The sequence below is a fragment of the Sitophilus oryzae genome, unplaced genomic scaffold (assembly GCF_002938485.1).
Source record: "Sitophilus oryzae breed Bouriz unplaced genomic scaffold, Soryzae_2.0 scaffold_1432_pilon_pilon, whole genome shotgun sequence".
Lineage (NCBI taxonomy): Eukaryota > Metazoa > Arthropoda > Insecta > Coleoptera > Curculionidae > Sitophilus > Sitophilus oryzae.
The window spans coordinates 964,117-983,141 of NW_022146096.1; the positions used below are offsets into that span (position 1 = coordinate 964,117).

The 19,025-nt window shown below is 32.5% G+C and overlaps 1 protein-coding gene across 1 annotated transcript in view; it reads right to left on the reverse strand.

Annotated features, from left to right (window-relative positions):
• Positions 1–18,837: 18,837 nt before the first annotated feature.
• LOC115876366 (tyrosine-protein kinase-like otk) overlaps positions 18,838–19,025 on the reverse strand; it is a 55,027-nt gene continuing 54,839 nt past the window's right edge. The window contains exon 7 of the mRNA XM_030892109.1: positions 18,838–18,855. Coding sequence (XP_030747969.1) covers positions 18,838–18,855 — 18 coding nt within the window. The remainder of the gene's footprint in view (positions 18,856–19,025) is intronic.

Genomic DNA, 19,025 nt, shown 5'->3' on the forward strand with positions numbered 1-19,025 from the left:
TCGTAATCTAATTTAACGTAGAAAGTTGTACTATCATAGACATTCTTAATAATGAAATAATATCTGGAATAGATTCTCACATCCTCTCTCTCATCCTGGTCGTTCTGCTAGAAATGACCAGGTTTCGATGCCGTCGAAGGCTTTCTGGTAGACTACGAACGCCAGAAGTAGCGGTATACAGGGTGACGCCTCTCATACTCCGCGGAAGCTTCAAGGAGAACGGTAGTTTATATCGAAATGAAATTTTGGCAGCATATGTAAGTTAACCGAAAGCATTTTATAAAAATATATAGAATTATACAGGGTGTCTTCAAAAAAAGTTACGTTTTTCTAATGGAACACCCTATATATTCATTGATTTTCGGATTCTAGGAGAAAAATAAAGGTGAGTTTTCTTAAAAAAGCATATACGTAAAATCTAAGGATTTTGACTTATTTCACATTTTGTGAAAATAAAGAGTGAATTTGAAATTTCGATAACAGTTACCTAAATTTTAGTTGACCTTGTATAGTCTGATATTTAATTACAGTAACCATTGTATTGTCCAAACCAAATTGAAATTTGAGCCGAAAAGTTATACAGGGTGAGACAAAATTAATATGGAACATTAGTCACTTTTAAAAGCAAGTTATTCCTTTATTTTAAAAACACCCAGTATATTGTTCCGGTGTTCAATGGGGAATTTATATATAAGTTTTTGGATCAAGTTTTAATTCGATGTAAAGTACAATACTTAATTTAACTACATATTAGGCTATACCGGGTAAATTCCAATTTAGGTAGCTTTTATTGTAATTTAAAAATTGTTCTTTATTTTTAGAAGATGTAAAATATGTCAAACACCTTACATTTTAGTCATATACTTCTCTTATAAAACTCACCTCTATTTTTCTCCCAGATCCGAAAATCATAATTCATTCATTAATATATAGGGTGTTCCATTACAAAAAAAAAACAACTTTGATATGTAACTTTTTTTCGGGACACCGTGTAGAACTCTCTAATATATAGGGTGTTCCATTACAAAAAAAAACAACTTTGATATGTAACTTTTTTGGGGACACCGTGTGGAACTCTCTATATTTTAAAAAAATGCTCTGAATTAACCTACATATGCTCACAAAATTTCATTTCAATACAAACTGTCGTTCTCCTTGGAGCCTCCGCGGCGTATGAGAGGCGCCACCCTGTATTGTATTCCGCTGTTTTTTAATGACCATTTTTGTAATAAATTTGATATCTCGTAACTCTATTTAAATTAATGTAAGTCTTTAATTAGCTTCATCATTCATCTGCGTTAGCTAATAACCGTCAAACATAAATTACCGAAAGAATAAAACGAATTAAGGCATTTATACGACTTGAAATTGAAGTTCCTAGCCGAACCGAGGATCATAAATCATATTGGCGACCTTGTTCCTTATTTCACGCACTAAATCATCTAATTCTCCACATGTCTGTTGTACTAATATATCTTATATCGTAACTAAGTGCCTGTAACAAACTATATCAAATTCTATAAGACCACCGATATTAATATAACGACGGAACCAAAAAAATCTGTTTCTAATCGCACTAACCCATTGTTCGCGCATAGAACAAACAATCAATCTAATTCTACCGTAGAAAATGATATATAAAGGTCGCTATCAGGTCATCTTAAGTAGTCGAGGGTGGACAATACGGAGACAGAGTTTTTTCTCTGTCAGGTTCCAAGACTGACAAATGGACCGCGGAAATAGGTGACGTCATTTATAAAAGAAAATTCTTACTGGATATTATCTAGCCATATTATGTCAATAAAACACTCACCGGCACGAAAAACCAGCACCTTAAAATTTTAATGCATTTTTAAGTTAAATATATTTTGTTCTAGTGGGCCAATTTTGATGATTTTTTACGCAATTTGTAGCTAGCTTATTTGACTTTTTAGAATCTCTTTCTAAACTTAAAATTAAAGCAAAATAAGACACTAAATCATCACAATACACCAAAACACTTTTACTTTTACACTGACTACTTTTAAAACTGAGTTTTAATCATCTGCTGATGATGCTAACATGGTTAGCGAAACGCGCGTCCATCAGTGTAAAAGTAAAAGTGTTTTGATGTATTGTGGTGATTTCGTGTTTTATTTTGCTGTGTAACACCGAAGATTCCAACTCCCAACTGTAATTAAAATGAAAGTTTCCATAAATTAAACGAGAGAAAACAAAATATTGATATATTCGTTAAATTTTGAAACCTGTGGAATATGTTAACAAAGCAAGAAGTTTAAAAATTATTTTATCATCTAGGTACATCATTTCTCGATAGTTTGTTTTTTTGTTCATCTCAATAGCTTTGTTTTAATTGGAGATATTCGCTTTTGAATAGGCAGTAACGATTTATAGCAATTTTAGCATAGATTTTGGTCCTCATCGACACACTTATAAAATAGTGTTTATGGTTTTTGTAATATCACTGTCGTTGGAAAAGTAATATTTACTCTAGTAAAGTCCTGTTCTCAGTGAGAATTTTATTCCTTTAAGGGAAATTTGTTCTAGGTGACGTCATTGTTACGTTCCCAGGCCCATCTTTTGCCTGATAAGAAGCAATAAAACGCAGGTACGTCACTGTTCCCTAATGCTCCCTAAATGTGACAAAACTTTGCTCACTGGGTTTATTCTAGTAGAGAAGGTTTTAAGTTCTGACGTATTGGCTATTGCTGCTTTAATTGATCATGGTAGAGATCAACTTTTGGACTTAAAACCATATCTGCTAGAGTAACTGCCCAATAGACAATAATAATATGATTTTTCGAAGACAGTGACATTATATAATTCATAACATTATTTTTTAGGTCTGTTAAAGTGTCTTCTTCAAAACCTATATTGAATATCTCCAAAATATATTTGAATATCTCCAAAAAAAGACTTTGTTATCCCTGTAGAGCCATCTGCATTTTTTTATTAAATAATTACAACTTTTTTTTTAATTTTTATTAGAAATATATTTTTTAACCAATAAGAAGTAAGACAAAATTAGCAAGTTACTGAGTCTACCCTATTTTCCTATTCTCGATAGTTTTGTTCTTATAATCCTTCCTTAGTCAGTATTTATACTCAATGATACATATCGTCTCAATTAGGAAAGCGTAATCAAGATTTACTCCTTCAATTAAGCCAAAGAGAGTTGTACAACCGTTAAATGAAATTTCTCGTGGAGTAACATCATTAATCCGATGAAGAAAACATAATTTAGGGTTGCGCATTGAAAATAACAGAGAGCAACAGCCTTTATTAGCAAGAACCCAAAAAGAAATATCTAATATAATTATCTTTAACATCGTAAATACGGTCGGGGCAATAAAAATTACAGCCGAAGCAATCGAGAACGCGTAGAAGAAAAACCATCTTATTACGGATTATAAAATGTTCCTATTAATGAGTGCACGTGCATAATATATTTATAAATCAATCAGTTAATGCTGATATTACCGCCAGGATATTTCCTTAATGAACCCATTCTACATGGGACGTAAAGCATAATTTCGAAATTTATCGATTGTATTGGCAGGGCTCAGTTAAAAAATATTCCTGTTAACGTAATCGTACAAATTAATAGTGTTTGATTTATATTTCGGCCAGGTGCAAGTCAGCGGTTAATTGAAAACGAACGAATTTCAGGTAGAAATCGCGATTACGTTGTGGACAAAGGAAAAAGAAGCTGTCGCAATAGTTATAAGCTGTAAAACACATTAAACGGGGAAATAGTTTTAGTAGATTAATATTAGGAAAGCAGCTTAATTTATTTCTTACTAGCTATTAATAGTTATTTTTATACAAGACGATAAAATTGTATTTTATTCTTGAAGCAAAACTGATATTCAGGCTGAGGTGACAAACGCCATATCCAAACTACTTCCATTTAAATCCCGAATAACTTATGAAAAGGAATACAAAAATTTTCAAAAATGGAAGCAATTAAAAAAAGTCCGAGAAGAAATAAAGTTTTTTACTTATCCTCGCTGTTAAATTATCATTTCATCTACCCTTGTGGTTAAAGTACTATTTTCTCTACTATTTTTGATAGATATAAGGCAATTTTAACAGTTGCTATGGAAAAAAAATATTTTATGAAAAATACAAAAGTATTTTTTCATATTTTCGTGTCTTTTATTGCTGAAACTAAAAGAATTTCGAACTTCCATTGCCTTTATTTATTTTGCCTACACAACGTTTCGGTCAGAAGTATCACTGACCATTATTAAGTGTGAATCGATCTAAATTCTAAAACTAGTGAGATTAAATATACTAGAGCCGAGCATTCACCCGTGAAGAAGGGTGCAGTCTAGTATATTGCTAGATATGAATCCGGTGCTTTAAATATGCGCTTTTTCCAATGGGGTTCTTTGTGGAGTCCGAAATTCTTTTAGTTTCAATACTGCTAGGGCTAATCTGGAGTCTATTTTGTATACGCTGATCAAAGTTGGGTGTTGACGCGTTTTTTTTTCAATAACAAAGGGCCGTCCTCTACCGGAAACACTGCGACCTGTGAGGCTTATAGTGTAGTAATTTTACTTTTGGTCTTTCCCCAAATACTCCAGCTCCTGTTCCTTCAGCGGTCTTTGACACGTCTGTATTTGGTTAGTCCGTCCTGAAGGAATGTTATATTGTCTATCTTGCATGATAGTGTAAATCATTTGGTCTGATGTGTCAACGCATTCGTTTTTATTGGTGAGCTCGACACTTTGACAATACGTCGATTATGAAATTAATATCGGCTATGCCACAAGCACAGGTTTTAGGTTAAGTTCGTCATTAGAAGAAGCTAAGTTATTAATTGACACCCCCCCTCCCCGGATTGATTAATGATTATTCATATCTTTGGATACTTTTGGTTATCAGTTTTTCTTTCTTGTTAAAATAAAGACTAATATTTCTTACAGCATATTTAAAACACTAAAAAAATATAGAAAGAGTCAATAACGTCAATAACGTCAATAACGTCAATAAGAGTCAATAAGTCTTTATAACTTGACTTTACAATAATTATTTGCAAATTAGAAATACACAATTCTTCGAAATAGACTGTCATTTAAACATTCAGAAATGTTGGTCCACTTTTATTTTACTCTCCAAAATGAGAATACTAAAAAGAATCTTGATTGTGATATTTCTGATAGAAGATTAAAGATACTTTTATTACACCTTTTGCTTAGCTTTACTTATATACTCGTATGTTTTATTAATTCTTCAATCGTTAGTCCCACCCTGATGAAGATGTAAACAAAACGTCGTATCCAACTTTGCAGGGTGGGACCGTGTGCACCGTCGTTCACATAGCCTACTTACCAAATTCGGTCGCGATCGGACCACATCAACTTTTACCGTTTCTTACGTCAAAATTAACTGTCACAGTGACACGTGTCATATAGGGTTAAGTTGGTCTTGATCCAATCTATCGATATACAAAATTTCATTTAAATCAAGATTGGAGTAAACATTCAAAGTCGCAACACACAAGCTAGCATTACGCGAAGCGTCACGCTAAGGTCTCCAACCGTCACAAAAATAGGTTCGATCTTGGAACGTCGTAACTCGTTGAACCTACAACGCCGTATGTGAGCTAGGCAGCTTAAACTCGGAATGTAGAGGGGGCTCGAAGAGCCCCTCTTTTCTTGGTATTTTGACGACGTTTCGTGCACTATAAAACCCCATCAGCAATGGCGAAAAAATCGTCCGATTTAATAGGTCTTTGGAGCGTCGTAACTGGGGCCCTCTGTGAACTAGGGGACTGAAACTCGGAATGTAGATGGAACTCAAAGAGCTCCACCTTTTCATGATATTTTGACGACGTTTCGTGCACTACGAAACCCCATCATCAATGAATCAAATTAAAACCAAATTAAAAAATCGTCCGATTTAAATGAAAATTGGTATGTCGATAGATTGGACCATGACCAATTTGACCCTGTACGACACTTGTCACTGTGACAGTTAGTTTTGACGTAAGAAACGTCAAAAGATTATGGTCGATCGCGATCAAATTTGGTGGGTAGGCTATGTGAGCGATGGTGCACACGGTCTCACCCTGCAAAGGTGGATACGACGTTTCGTTTACATCTTCGTCAGGGTGGGACTAACTATTTTATATTGAAGAAAAATGTCGATTTCGGCATAATTGGGGATGGGCTACAGGATGACGCATTTCACGTTTCGAACCGATGCCTCTAAATGGACGAAATCATCAGGATTTTTCTAAATTATGGGTCGATTAGAACCATATTGTGCACGTGGATAGAGGAACTGAATGGAGTCTTCAGACGGACAGACAGACAGACAGTAAGAAGTAGTTTGACTTCAAATATGCGCACATAGTGCACACACAATTTTCTATTAACTTAGATATAGAGATATATTCAGGATGCTATTTAAAATTAAACAAATTGAAACGATATTCAATTGACACTATATAGGAAATGTCAGATTCCATGAACTATACAGCTATATTTTAAAAACACAAGTTTTAAATTTATTCGATAGAGAACATGAAATGGCGGCTTATAAGCCGATTTTGTTGTCACCAGTATATAGGTAATATTTATTATTTTAATTACAAATCAAGCACAACTACATTATTAATCAATTAATTATTTAATAACTCCAAAACGTCAAAACATTTTGAAATCGAAGAAAAACACTGCACGAGATTATTATAAATTACCACAAAGAATTGCCTAATGAACCGCAGCACCGGTGGACCATAAAAACGGTAACAAATTGAAGACCTACAGTGTTCGTGGTACAACTGTTTTGATACTAACCGAATACGGGAGAGTATCAATCAGTTGAAGCGGCGACCAGTGTACCAGAAGCGTTCCGATAGCGAATGAGATAAAAATCGGACGGATCGAATTTCGATTTGACAGTCCAATTCATCAGGAAGCGGCCCGCTAGCCTGGTGGCACCGCTTCGTTATGCTCCAAGGCAATTGAAAAATGGAATGGGATCGATACTGGGTGCGATCTAAAGAATGTACCTATTGAATGGGGTTTAAGTTTCAAATAACATTTTGTTTTCAGTGTATGAACCATAAGGAGAAGTTATAAAAATTGTGTGTTTACGTGTGTGCATATTTGAAGTGAAAGTTCTTCTAACTTCCGTCTGTCTGTCCGTCTGAAGACTCCATTCGGGTAGCTCTATCCACGTGCCGAGTTTGGTTCCAATCGACCCATAATTAAGAAAAATCCTGATGATTTCGTCCATTTAAAAGTATCGATTCGAAACGTCGAGGGTGTCATCCTGTGGCCTTTCCCCAATTATGCCGAAATCGACCTAAATTTTTCTTCAATATCAAATCCTTACTCCTATCCTGATGAAGAAGTAAACAAAACGTCGCACAGTGGATCGAGGTATACGGAAATATGCACATTTGCTTTTGTTTGAGAACTATTCGTTTTATTTGGATAATTTTGAATTTTTTGAAGAGAAACGACCATTAAGTATTTAATTTTAGTCCCAAATTTGATTTTTCCAAGAACTCAAGATGGTGGCTTATATATGATACTTAATACAATATTTCCACAAGTATTTTCTAATTGCATGGATGATTTTAATCAAATTGTGAGATATTTCTTATACTATTAACTTTCACCATTAACTAACAAGATTTCATTCGTCATATTTATATTTTAGTAGAAAAATTGTGTGATATTAACTATCAGTTAAAAAATATACAGGGTTGTTTGGTATTATTACTACTGGTACTATTTACTATTTGCAAAAGGTACAGAGTGTCTCAAATAAAAAAAATTTATCAAAGTGGTATTTTTTAAATGGAACACCCTGTATATTATTACATTTTTAGTTACTACGATTAAAATAATGATAAATTCGATTAATGTTTACCGCACTTTAATCTTTCCGTTTTTGAAATATTTACGATTGTGTGAAAAAAGCATTAACAATTTTAATGCTTTATTTCTCTAGGCATATTTATGTTTTTAAAACCAAATATTGTACTGAAGTTTTTCTATTTACTAGATTTTGTTGTCATAATAAATAATACTAATTCATACAAAGTGTCTATAAATTTATATTAAATAATTTTATAAGGCTTTAAACGGCAATAACTTGTTTTTATCAACAACATGCTAAGTAACCGATATATCCAAGTATTTCAGGGAGAGAGCACAAGTAAACCTAAAAAACTTAACAACGGCTTACCCCAAGGCTCCGTTCTCGCCCCTCTCTTATTCAACTTATACATCTCTGACCTACCAGATACGCAATCTAGAAAATTTTGTTACGCAGACGATATAACCATAGCAACGGAACATGAATCGCTATATCAAACCCAAGAAACGCTTACAAAGGATCTCGCATCCTTGAATGCCTATTTTATAAAATGGAGACTTCAACCCAGTGCAAATAAGACAGAAGTGGCTACCTTCCATCTTAATAACAAGCTAGCGAATACTGAAATAAGCGTCCAGTTTGGTAACACCACTCTGCGTAATAACAAATATCCAAAATATCTGGGGATTACTCTAGACCGTACACTCTCATTTCGAAAACACCTAGAAAATGTTGCTGGGAAAATCAGAACACGAAACAACATTGTACAAAAACTTGGTCTGGTATTCAGTGTGGCAGAGTATTGTGCACCCGTGTGGATGAACAGCCACCACACAAATCTCGTAAACAGACAGCTGAACAACACCATGCGGCTGATTACAGAGACAATCAGATGCACCCCTAGTTACTGGCTTCCAGTTCTGAGTAACATCCTACCTCCAAATCTACGCAGAAACGAGGCTCTTCTTAGAGAATTTGATAAAATAATAGCTACCCCAATGCTACCTGTTCATAAAACACTTCCTGCTTTACAGGTGAATATACTTAAGTCGAGGAATCCACCTTTGCGAACAGCTAAACAACTAAAAAGCAGTAACTACAATTCTCGAGAACAGTGGCTTCAGTTATGGAGAGAAATGGCCGATGCGCAACTATATTCCTGGTTCAAACATAACTATTGCCAGACACCGGGTACCGATCTAAACCGGAAAACATGGTCAACTTTGAATAGGATACGCTCTGGCCATGGAAGATGTGCGGATTTCCTTTATAAGTGGGGAAAAATACCTTCCCCAGAATGTGATTGCGGATCCCCTCACCAAACCATCCATCACATAACTAGAGAGTGCAACCTACGCGCTTATGGTGAAGACTGGAGGGACTTTCTGGAGGCTTCTCCATCAGCTTTGGAATGGATAGGGCATCTAGATGTTAATATATAGTGTTCGTAAATACGTTTTTTATGTTGTCTTTTTATATTATACTTGTTTTTTTTTTATATTTACATTGTAATGTTTTCATTTACATTGTAGTTTATTTTTTGTCTATGTTTAAGTGTCTGGTTTTCTTGTTGTGTGATGTTTAATTTAAATAGACCAGTATATACCCTGTATATTATACGTGAATCAGATGAAGGTGAGGTACTATATGCAAAATTTTATATTCAATGCAATTAATGCATCAATTATGTACAGAAAAATTGGAGATGCAATGTAAAAAAAACTTAAAGCTTTATCATAACTTTTTTTGGGACACTCTGTATACAACAAAATATTTTTAGGTTTAACCATTTTAAACTATACAACATCTGTATAGAACTTTTTTTCATATCTTTGTCAACAACGACAATATTGGACTTCTTCGCACTAATGGGCCACCCTGTATATTATCCAAACGCGATAAAGAAACCTTTTAATCTCGATAACAGATATAAAAAAAGTTTATGTATATTTAAGTTTAAAACTCACGATTAAAATTTAATTTTGTATGATACACTATACAATAATAAGACTTTGAAAATTATAGATATTGATTGGTATTAAAGAACTGAACAAATAAGTAAGCTCATAATTTATATAGAATAAAAATATGAGATGATAATAGTCAATTTAATACAAAAATTCAAATAAAATACATATTCTGGAAAAACACCCGTACACTATTCAGTAAGTTATTTAAAATAAAGTTATGACTATTTTTAACAAATTTGAAGTTTGTAGGACACATTTGTTCAAAAAATATCTCAATTTAGAAATATAATTGCTGTATGTCCACCAAATTGCATTGGGTCGATCCATTGTGCGTCGTATCTAACTTGGTGGACGGTGTGCACCCTCGCTCACACAGCGTACCCACCAAATTTGGTCGCGATCGGACGACGTCAAAATTTGACATATATTACTTCGAAACTGTCACTGTGACACGTGTCGTACACGGTTAAGTTGGCCTTGGTCCAATCTATCGACATACCAAATTTCATTTAAATCGGACGATTTTTTGATTTGTTTCATTGATGATGGGGTATCGAGGCTCGAAGAATGAACAAACAGAATTCAATTATTCCTCAATAAAAATTTAAGCATATAATATATAAAAATAAAAATAAAACGCCAGTAAAATTTTCCAGTTTCCTATTCCAAAAAATACGAAAAGAAAATGATACATTGAAAGGTTTTGAGTCTTGTCGGCTGTTGATGTCTCCGTATTATAAGCCTATTATATCCTTGTTAAATTAATTACTTGGGTAATAAAATAATACCATATATATTTTCAACTAAAATTAAAAATTTGCAATAACACACTAAATTTAAAATAGAAATTTTAGCTAAGTTTTATTGGCAATCAAAAACAAATATGTAATTAATAGCCTTTAAAGAGTCAGTAACAAAAAGCTTGAAGTAGGCGCCAGAAAAGCCATTATTTCCTTAAAATTATGTTATCTATATAAACGAGAAAACTTTTTATGACCTGTGTTATTTAATACGAAGATAAATGATCCAGTTAAGTTTAATAAGACACGCGATTAATCTCAGAAGCGTTAGAACGTAAAATATAGAAAAGAACATATTTTTTTATATGCAATACTAACACGAGCTTTTGTCTATGTGACTTTTTTGTTCCGTTTTGTTTTACGTTGATTGTGTTAGATAATGTCAACATTATTACCCTTGAGTTTTTATGGAATAAGATCTTATCAGTTTACTTCACGATAAAAAAAACACAGTCGGGTTAGTTACACTATTTATTAAGTTAACTCAAGAAAGGCTGGAATTATTTTAATGATTTCTGATTTATTAAATTCGTTCTATTAAAATATCGGTAAAATTCACGAAAAAGATTACAGAAAATTAACTTTTAGAAAAATTAGGTTTTAAATTCCGCTATTTTCCGCAACTAACAGCTCATGTCACGCAGATTTATAACTTATTTGTAATAATTGATGTCTACTGTAAATCAGGGTCATACTACATATTACAGAATTATCAAATTTAAATAAAATATAGAGAACAAATGACAACTGTCAAATTAATTGGTCTTATCCATTCCAGATTATTCAGTCAATCAGTTATCCGTACCACAAGATCGAGAAAAAACTATTCACTATTAGGCGATATGAAGTTAACAGGATTAGCTAGTAATTATACAGGGCGAGTCTTAAATAAATGCAAATATTTTCAGGGCTGGTAGATCTCGATAAAAGAAACGTATTTTCTCTTTACCGTTTTTCGAATAAGTCCAAAATAACCGAGTGATTGGCTTATTTCTTTAAATTTTGAGAACCACTGGACCTTTTCTGGGTTTCCTTTCTTGTGAATTTAATCTACTACCTATGTTGCCATATTATCAAATAATTATGTTTTTTAACCAAAAACTAAAAAAAAATCCAAAATTTAAAAAAAACATAAATATGAAAAAAATTTCTTTCGCAAAAAAATTTATAATCGTGTTTCTGGGGTCGAAATATACTACTCCTAAAATATTTGCACTTATTTAAGACTCACCCTGTATAAATATTTTGGAATTTGTAAATGAATAAATTTTAATAATAATGCTGTAATAATTTAAGCATTAAGAACTTTTATCTACATTGTTTTCCAAGCGGACGGAGGCTTTTCTGAGCATATCCGACATACAGTTTTGAAAGCAGAAAAACAGGTCGCCATTTTATCCAGAATTAGGCTAAACTGGTCTACCTTGGGTCAAACGAGACGCCAAGTGTTAGCTGCTGTACAAGCATCTACAATTCTGTATGGATCCGAGATTTGGGGAGAAACCTGCAAGATTCGGAGACATATAGAGCAACTTCTTAGACATATAGAGCAACAACGAAGATAGGCCATAAGAGTATGCCGTGGATATAGGACAATATCTGCGGAGGCTGCACAAGTTCTGAGCTCAATGGCACCAATAGACATAGTAATTGAAGAAAGAATGGAACATTCAGGAAGAACAGTGGAAGAAAGTAGAAATAGAATCTTTCAATTTCTTTTTGGTCACGGTTGTTTCAAGCATTACCTATATAAAATAAAGTTAATGGATAGCCCAAGATGTCTCTATGGCGACTCCAATGCTGATACGGTGGAGCATACCCTTTTGGAATGTAACCCATGGACTGCTGAAGGAAGAGTGCTATACAAAAAACTAAGAGTCGATAAAATTCGGATTTCCGATCTAGTTCCAGAATTGATTCGATTCCCAGAAAACTGGAATAGTGTTCACACTTTAATGGAGACACTAATAGATATAAAAGAGAAAGAAGCTATACGAAGTAACTAAACCATCACAGTAAAACCGCCTCTTCGAAAAGTAATGCCGAAAGGTAGTTCCTCGGGGACTCAAAGCGGCTTGTGGAGCTTTTTTTAGTCGGTAAGGTACCTTAACCACCCCGACAGTACCGCATACGGTCTCTGGTTTGCAGATTTTTCCCCACAAAAAAAGTATTAAGAACTATAAATATAAAGAATAAGACACAATAGGATAACTAAACAAATAATACAAAAATAAATAATAAAAATTGAAAACAAAAAAAGAATTAATTAAATAATATTGAAACTTCAGTTACATTATTCAAATGGACTAAATAATGGTAAATTTATTCAATTACAAGATATGCGATTTCAAATTGAATATACACACCCAACGACACGTTCCAATCAAAAACGTTTTGTTTCCGTTAGGAAATTTCATAAAACTGTAACAACCTCAGACAGCCAACATCTTGATCAATGGTTGCGTAATGTAAAAGGCGAATTGAAGCTGGTTTATCGATTTAAATGTTCGGATTATCTTAAGTGTCAATTTGATCTCAATTATTTAATTTTCTTATTTTAGGTGCTAATCGGTTAATCTTCTGATCGGTTTAATATTTAATCAGACACCTTTAGACGTATTGAGCATATACTTATAACATACGAACGAAAAAAAAGGCGTCAGAGTTAGCTTCGAAATGAAGATTGCGGTCATTTTTTATGTAAATTATATGGTGAATGTTTCCAAGCCAAATTGACGATAAATAAAGTTAAATGTATACCGGGTGCGTCTCAAAAGTGGCGCACCCCCTATAACTTTTTTATTTTTTCAGATAAAAAACGAGATTTGGTATGTTAGTATATAACATAAATTAGGATTGATTGACATATTCCATTCAATATTGACATTGACATTTCATTCAATATTGACATATTGAGTTTTTGCTCCCTTCTTGTTTTATAGGAAATTACTACAAATTTTGATTTTTAAATTGCAGCCTCGGTATTTTTTTACTTTATTCGATAGAAAATGTCATTCTGAATAGAATTACATATCACATGTCAACTTTTGACATTTTCGCTTTAAAAAAATCGTATTTTAAATTTCAATCTAGAGTGCCATGACCGTTTTAAAAACACTAACAAGAAGTCTTGGAAAAATAGATTTGATCGTCTAATGTCTTTAGTTCCTGTCCTGGAACGAAGGTGGTTCATTAGCATATTTGGAAAAAGCATCTTTCTATGAATAATTTGGTGCCACACGCTTGGTATTTCGAGTCAAATTGACGTTATGAACTGCATGTTACAATTTCAAATAAACCATATGAGAAAATGTCAAAATTTGACATATGACATGTCATTCTATTCAGAGTGTCATTTTCTATCGAATTAAGTAAAAAAAAATACCAAATGTGCCATTTAAAAATCAAAAGTCGCTGTCATTTCCAGTGAAACAGGAAGTGACTGAAAACAATTGAATACGTCAATCAATCGTAATTTGTCATATACTAACATACCAACTCTTGTTTTTTTATCTGAAAACATAAAAAAGTTATAGGGGTGAGCCACTTTTGAGACGCACCCGGTATATTCTTAACAGTTATTTTAGTTCTACTAGGTGGTGCATCGTCGTCGTTGGAACCATAGGAAACCTTATGCAAATTTTGATCTGTTCAAAGAAACATATTTTCCCTTTACCGTTTGTCAAGTCCAAAATAACCGAGTTCCAATAGATCTTCTCTAGATCTTCTCTGGATTTTCTTTCCTGTAAATTTAATCTACTAGTTATGTTGCCATATGATATTACGTTTTTTAACTTAAAATTTAAAAAAATCTATTTTTTTTAAATTCCTAATTTAATTTTTTTTTCGCGAAAAAAGCCTTATAGACTGAGAGGAGACTGGTGGTCTTCTGAGAGGAGGTCTTCTGTAATCGAAATATACTATCCCTAAAAATATATGCACTTATTTAAGACTTTCCCTGTATATAAAATATTATCGGTAGTCATTTCCAAGGTAACTCCACGCCTTTTTCCAATGATAAAAAACATAGTCTGTAAGTATACGGAACCCTCGGTGTCCGGTTATTTTTCTGGATCACACGGTATATAGTATAAACATGTTATTTAAACTTTTGTTATATTATTTAAAAATTTATTTATAATTCAACAGAATGTTCAGATATATGACTAAAACATCTTATAGTCTGTTCCACGGGAGGATCTATTATAGCGATATTACTGTGTCTGTCATTTTAATCCAGAGGTAATTGTATTTCCTCTCATTTTTTTGGATGTCGTCTGTCAAGATTTTCTTTAATTCGTTGGGTAGACTATAATTTTAACCTTTTTGATGTTACTAATAAAGAAACATATAATTTTTGATTGTACAATGGGTGTTTGAAAATAAAATATGACAATTTTCTGAAAATGTCATACGTTTTTCTAACTAGTCTAAACCTATATAAAAGGTAAAAGAATACTTTTTCAATTGAAATTTCAACGAAATATATAACCGAATTACGCGAGATTAGAAATTATTTATACTTTTACTTTCAAGACAGGTATTTCACATAATAACACAATTATTTTGTAATTTTGTAAAGTAGTTATAGATTGTAGTTTGAGAGCTCATTTGGAAATTATGGATAAATTTCGTATTTTATTTTAAGTAAATAGATTCAATGAAATTATACCATATGACCGAAAAAACAGCGTCAAAGACGGCTGGGGAATGACAATCGATTATAATTTTGGCTAGGTCAAGCCCTAGACGTTATTTACTTTGCCCGTACCTTTTTATTATTCTTTAATGGCGCTTACTGCCAGGTGGCTCAGAAGGTGGTATTATTTTTATATTGAGTAAAATGGTTTTAAATGATGATGTAGTTTAAAGTTTGAAAAAAATGGAAATAGATTTGTGTGTTTGGAAACATTTTATCCTTTTAATCTTTTATAATGAGTATTAATTTTGGACAAGTTTTTGACGCCGTTTTTTTTCGATCATACGGTATTTTTGTGTCTGTCAATATTTTACTGTTACAAAAATTAAAAAAAAATATTTTTGTGTCAAAAATGTATAAATTAGTATTCTTTATGCACAAACAAAGAAAAAGAAAATATACAGGGCGGTCCGAACTGTATTCCAGAAACTTCGGCAGCATATTCTGCAGATAAAAATAAGTAAAAAAGTTCGTGTAAATGTATGTCCTAAAATGCTTAGTTTCGGAGATACAGGGTGTAGAAGTTTCATTTTTATTTCGACTTTTTCCAAATAATTTCTGAAGTAACGTCAATATTCGGATAAAAATTGCTGTTAATTAATCATAAATTTTGGCATAAAAACATTTCAAATTTATGATTTTCGTCTAATATCTATTTAGTCAACATGTTTAATTTATGTCAATGATGACAGGTAGGATTGATAATTTCTCCAAATATTTTGAGAACCATTACCCGTAGCGATTTTTACCAAGAGACCTTTACGTAAACAACGTCGTAAATGTATATTCTTTTATTCAGTAGTTTTATACAGGTACGGACAAAAAGTTATTAATTTTCAAACCAGTTAAAAAATATGTAGGTGGCGCCATCTACAAGTAGGAGCCATATTGACATCAAAATCAAATTTCTCATGTCAAAATCCCAGACAGCAATTTTTATTCAAATATTAAAGCTACTTCCAGAAATTATTTGGAAAAAATGAAAATAAAATGAAACTTACACCCTGTATTCCAAAAACTAAGCATTTTAGGACATATTTATACCCAACTTTTTTGCTTATTTTTATCTGCAGAATATGCTGCCGAAGTTTCCGGAATACAATTTAGACCACTCTGTATATTGATTGTTTACACATTGACAACAAATGAACCTGATTTTTCAATAAAAAGAAAGAAATACACCTAAATTCTTCAATAACTATAATATTTCGGAAGCAAGATTTGGTTAACTTTCAAGAATAAAGTTACAACTAACTCCAATATTGCATAGCGTAAACCGCGATGCTTACAACCATAACTTATTCAGTACCTTACTACTACAATAATTAAAATTATTGAATAGTGAAAATGCGGCAAATATGTGAGTCGTAATTACTCGCCTCTTGTAGGTCAACGATAAAATTTAATTTAATCACACGCACATACTGCGATTAGAAAGAGAAAAAATTCTCAGATCGTAGTAAAAGATAAAATCAGAATTTTTGTCATCGATACGCTGTCATTAGAGTGGTTCAACGCAATCACGCGCGGTCGGATAATTTTAATTAAAACCTAACCGTTTGTGTGTCGCCACCATGCTAATGATCCAAATGGGGATATGGAATATACTACGCCTATGGTGTAGGCGGTGGTATCACACTAATTAATTACGAAAACAACGTATTAAAATGTTAACAAAAGGTACAAAAACTAGTATCGACGTATAGCACATATCAAGTACATATATAGTATCAGAAAAATACTAATACTAAATTCAATAAGAAAACCAGCCAAAACAGTGAGAGGACTGTTTATTTACTTGTGAAACGCAACTCCTGGCTTTCTTTCTTATCGCTGCTGCCTTTACATTTGAAAGCTGAACACATCACAATTGTAATAAAAGTTTATACAAATTTACCACACAACAAATTATTAAAAAATCGCTAAAATTGTCGCTGTTGACGAGGTGATGACTCATCTGTAGGCTCCAAAATGATGACAACAAATTCTGTTGCAGCCCGTATATGGGCGTTACATGTCCTTGTATTCAGTCTTTATAAGCGTTTCTATTTCAATCCATGAAAAGAACTAGCCTGTAAAAGATTCACTTGCCCATGGTATATATCTATCCGTCAATATTGGGACAAGAATTTATGCGGTACCTGTATATAAGTATATTCTTTTTATATGTATATGGTTAAATTCTTGTTTTTTTTAATTGTATAAATTGTAAAATTTGTTAAAGTATGTATTGAGATTAATTATGTTGCATTATGTGATTACAACATTAACCTTATTTTGATATTTTCCCAAGGTAAAATACAAATTTAAATTGTAATATGTAAATAGAATATTAACGTTTCTACAATCTATACTAATATATAAAAATCCTTTAAGTGACTGACATACTGATTAATCACGATCCTGCTCCAAACCACTCAACGGAAGAAGATCAATTATGGCATACAGGTTGATTCTAGGTGTAGAGGTCTGATAAGAAGGATTTTCGAAATTCCAGTTCCAAGAGGGTGAAACCACCCCTCAAATATTACAATATTTTTTATTTAAATGTATATTTTATTTTGTTTCTACATATTTTAGGATTTTAAAAATGTATAGGGTGTTTCTGAAAAATCTGGTCATTGATTAATCACGATCCTGCTTTTAAAGCGCTTGACGCAAAAAGCTGATTTTTGAAAACAGATTGACTTTGTGATAGGGTGTAGAGGTTCGATAAGAAGGGATTTTTCGAAACTCGAATTCTAAGGGGGTGAAACTATCCAAATATTAAAATATTTTTTATTTTAAAAACCGGTGAGTTTTTCGGAAAAACTCTTAAATACGTATATTTTATTTTGTTGTTTTACATATTTTAAGATTTTTATAAATTTATACAGGGTCTTTCATAAATATGACCATTGATTAATCACGATTCTGCTTAAACTGCTTAACGTTTAAAGCTGATTTTGGCAAACGGATTGACTGTGGGGTGTAGAGGTTCGATAAGGAGGGGTTTCTCGCATCTCAAATTCCAAGAGGGTAAAACGCCCTCAAATATTACAATATTTGTTATTTAAAAACGGTTAGTTCGGGAAAACGCTTGGACAAGCATAATTTATTTGGTTTTTTTTTACATATTTGGAATTTTTTTTAAAAATCATACAGGGTGTTCCAAAAGTTGGGTAATTTCTTAACCACGACTTGCTTAAACTGCTGGACGTAAAAGCATATTTTTGGAAAAACGAATTTTTCTGAAAGTCAAATTCCAACGAGATGAAACTACCCCCTCAAATATTACCAAGTTATAAGCAATAATATATCGCCATATTGTTTTTTCCCATGCAGAAAATTTTATCCAGTTTGTATGTTAATGGAAATTTTTGCTTTGCTTTATCATTACAAATGATTAAATTGACGCGAACGAAGTCGCTGGTACACGCTAGTAATATATATATAAGCATACACTATATCAACTGAGTGAACCAAATATATTTAATGTGCACCGTTAAGTAGATATTGTTATACAATAACAATATCTCCTTAACTGTCAAAATTTGTTTACAGCCTAAAAACAATGTTTGAATTTAAAAATGTTTATATTTTCATGTTTTTGTTTTATAAAATCAAGATAAAATTGGAGTAAAATAAAAAATAGGGGTACCAAAGATTGATTTGCCTAATAAATATATGCTAAAATACCGAAAACATATTTGGACCCCCTTCCAATACATAACG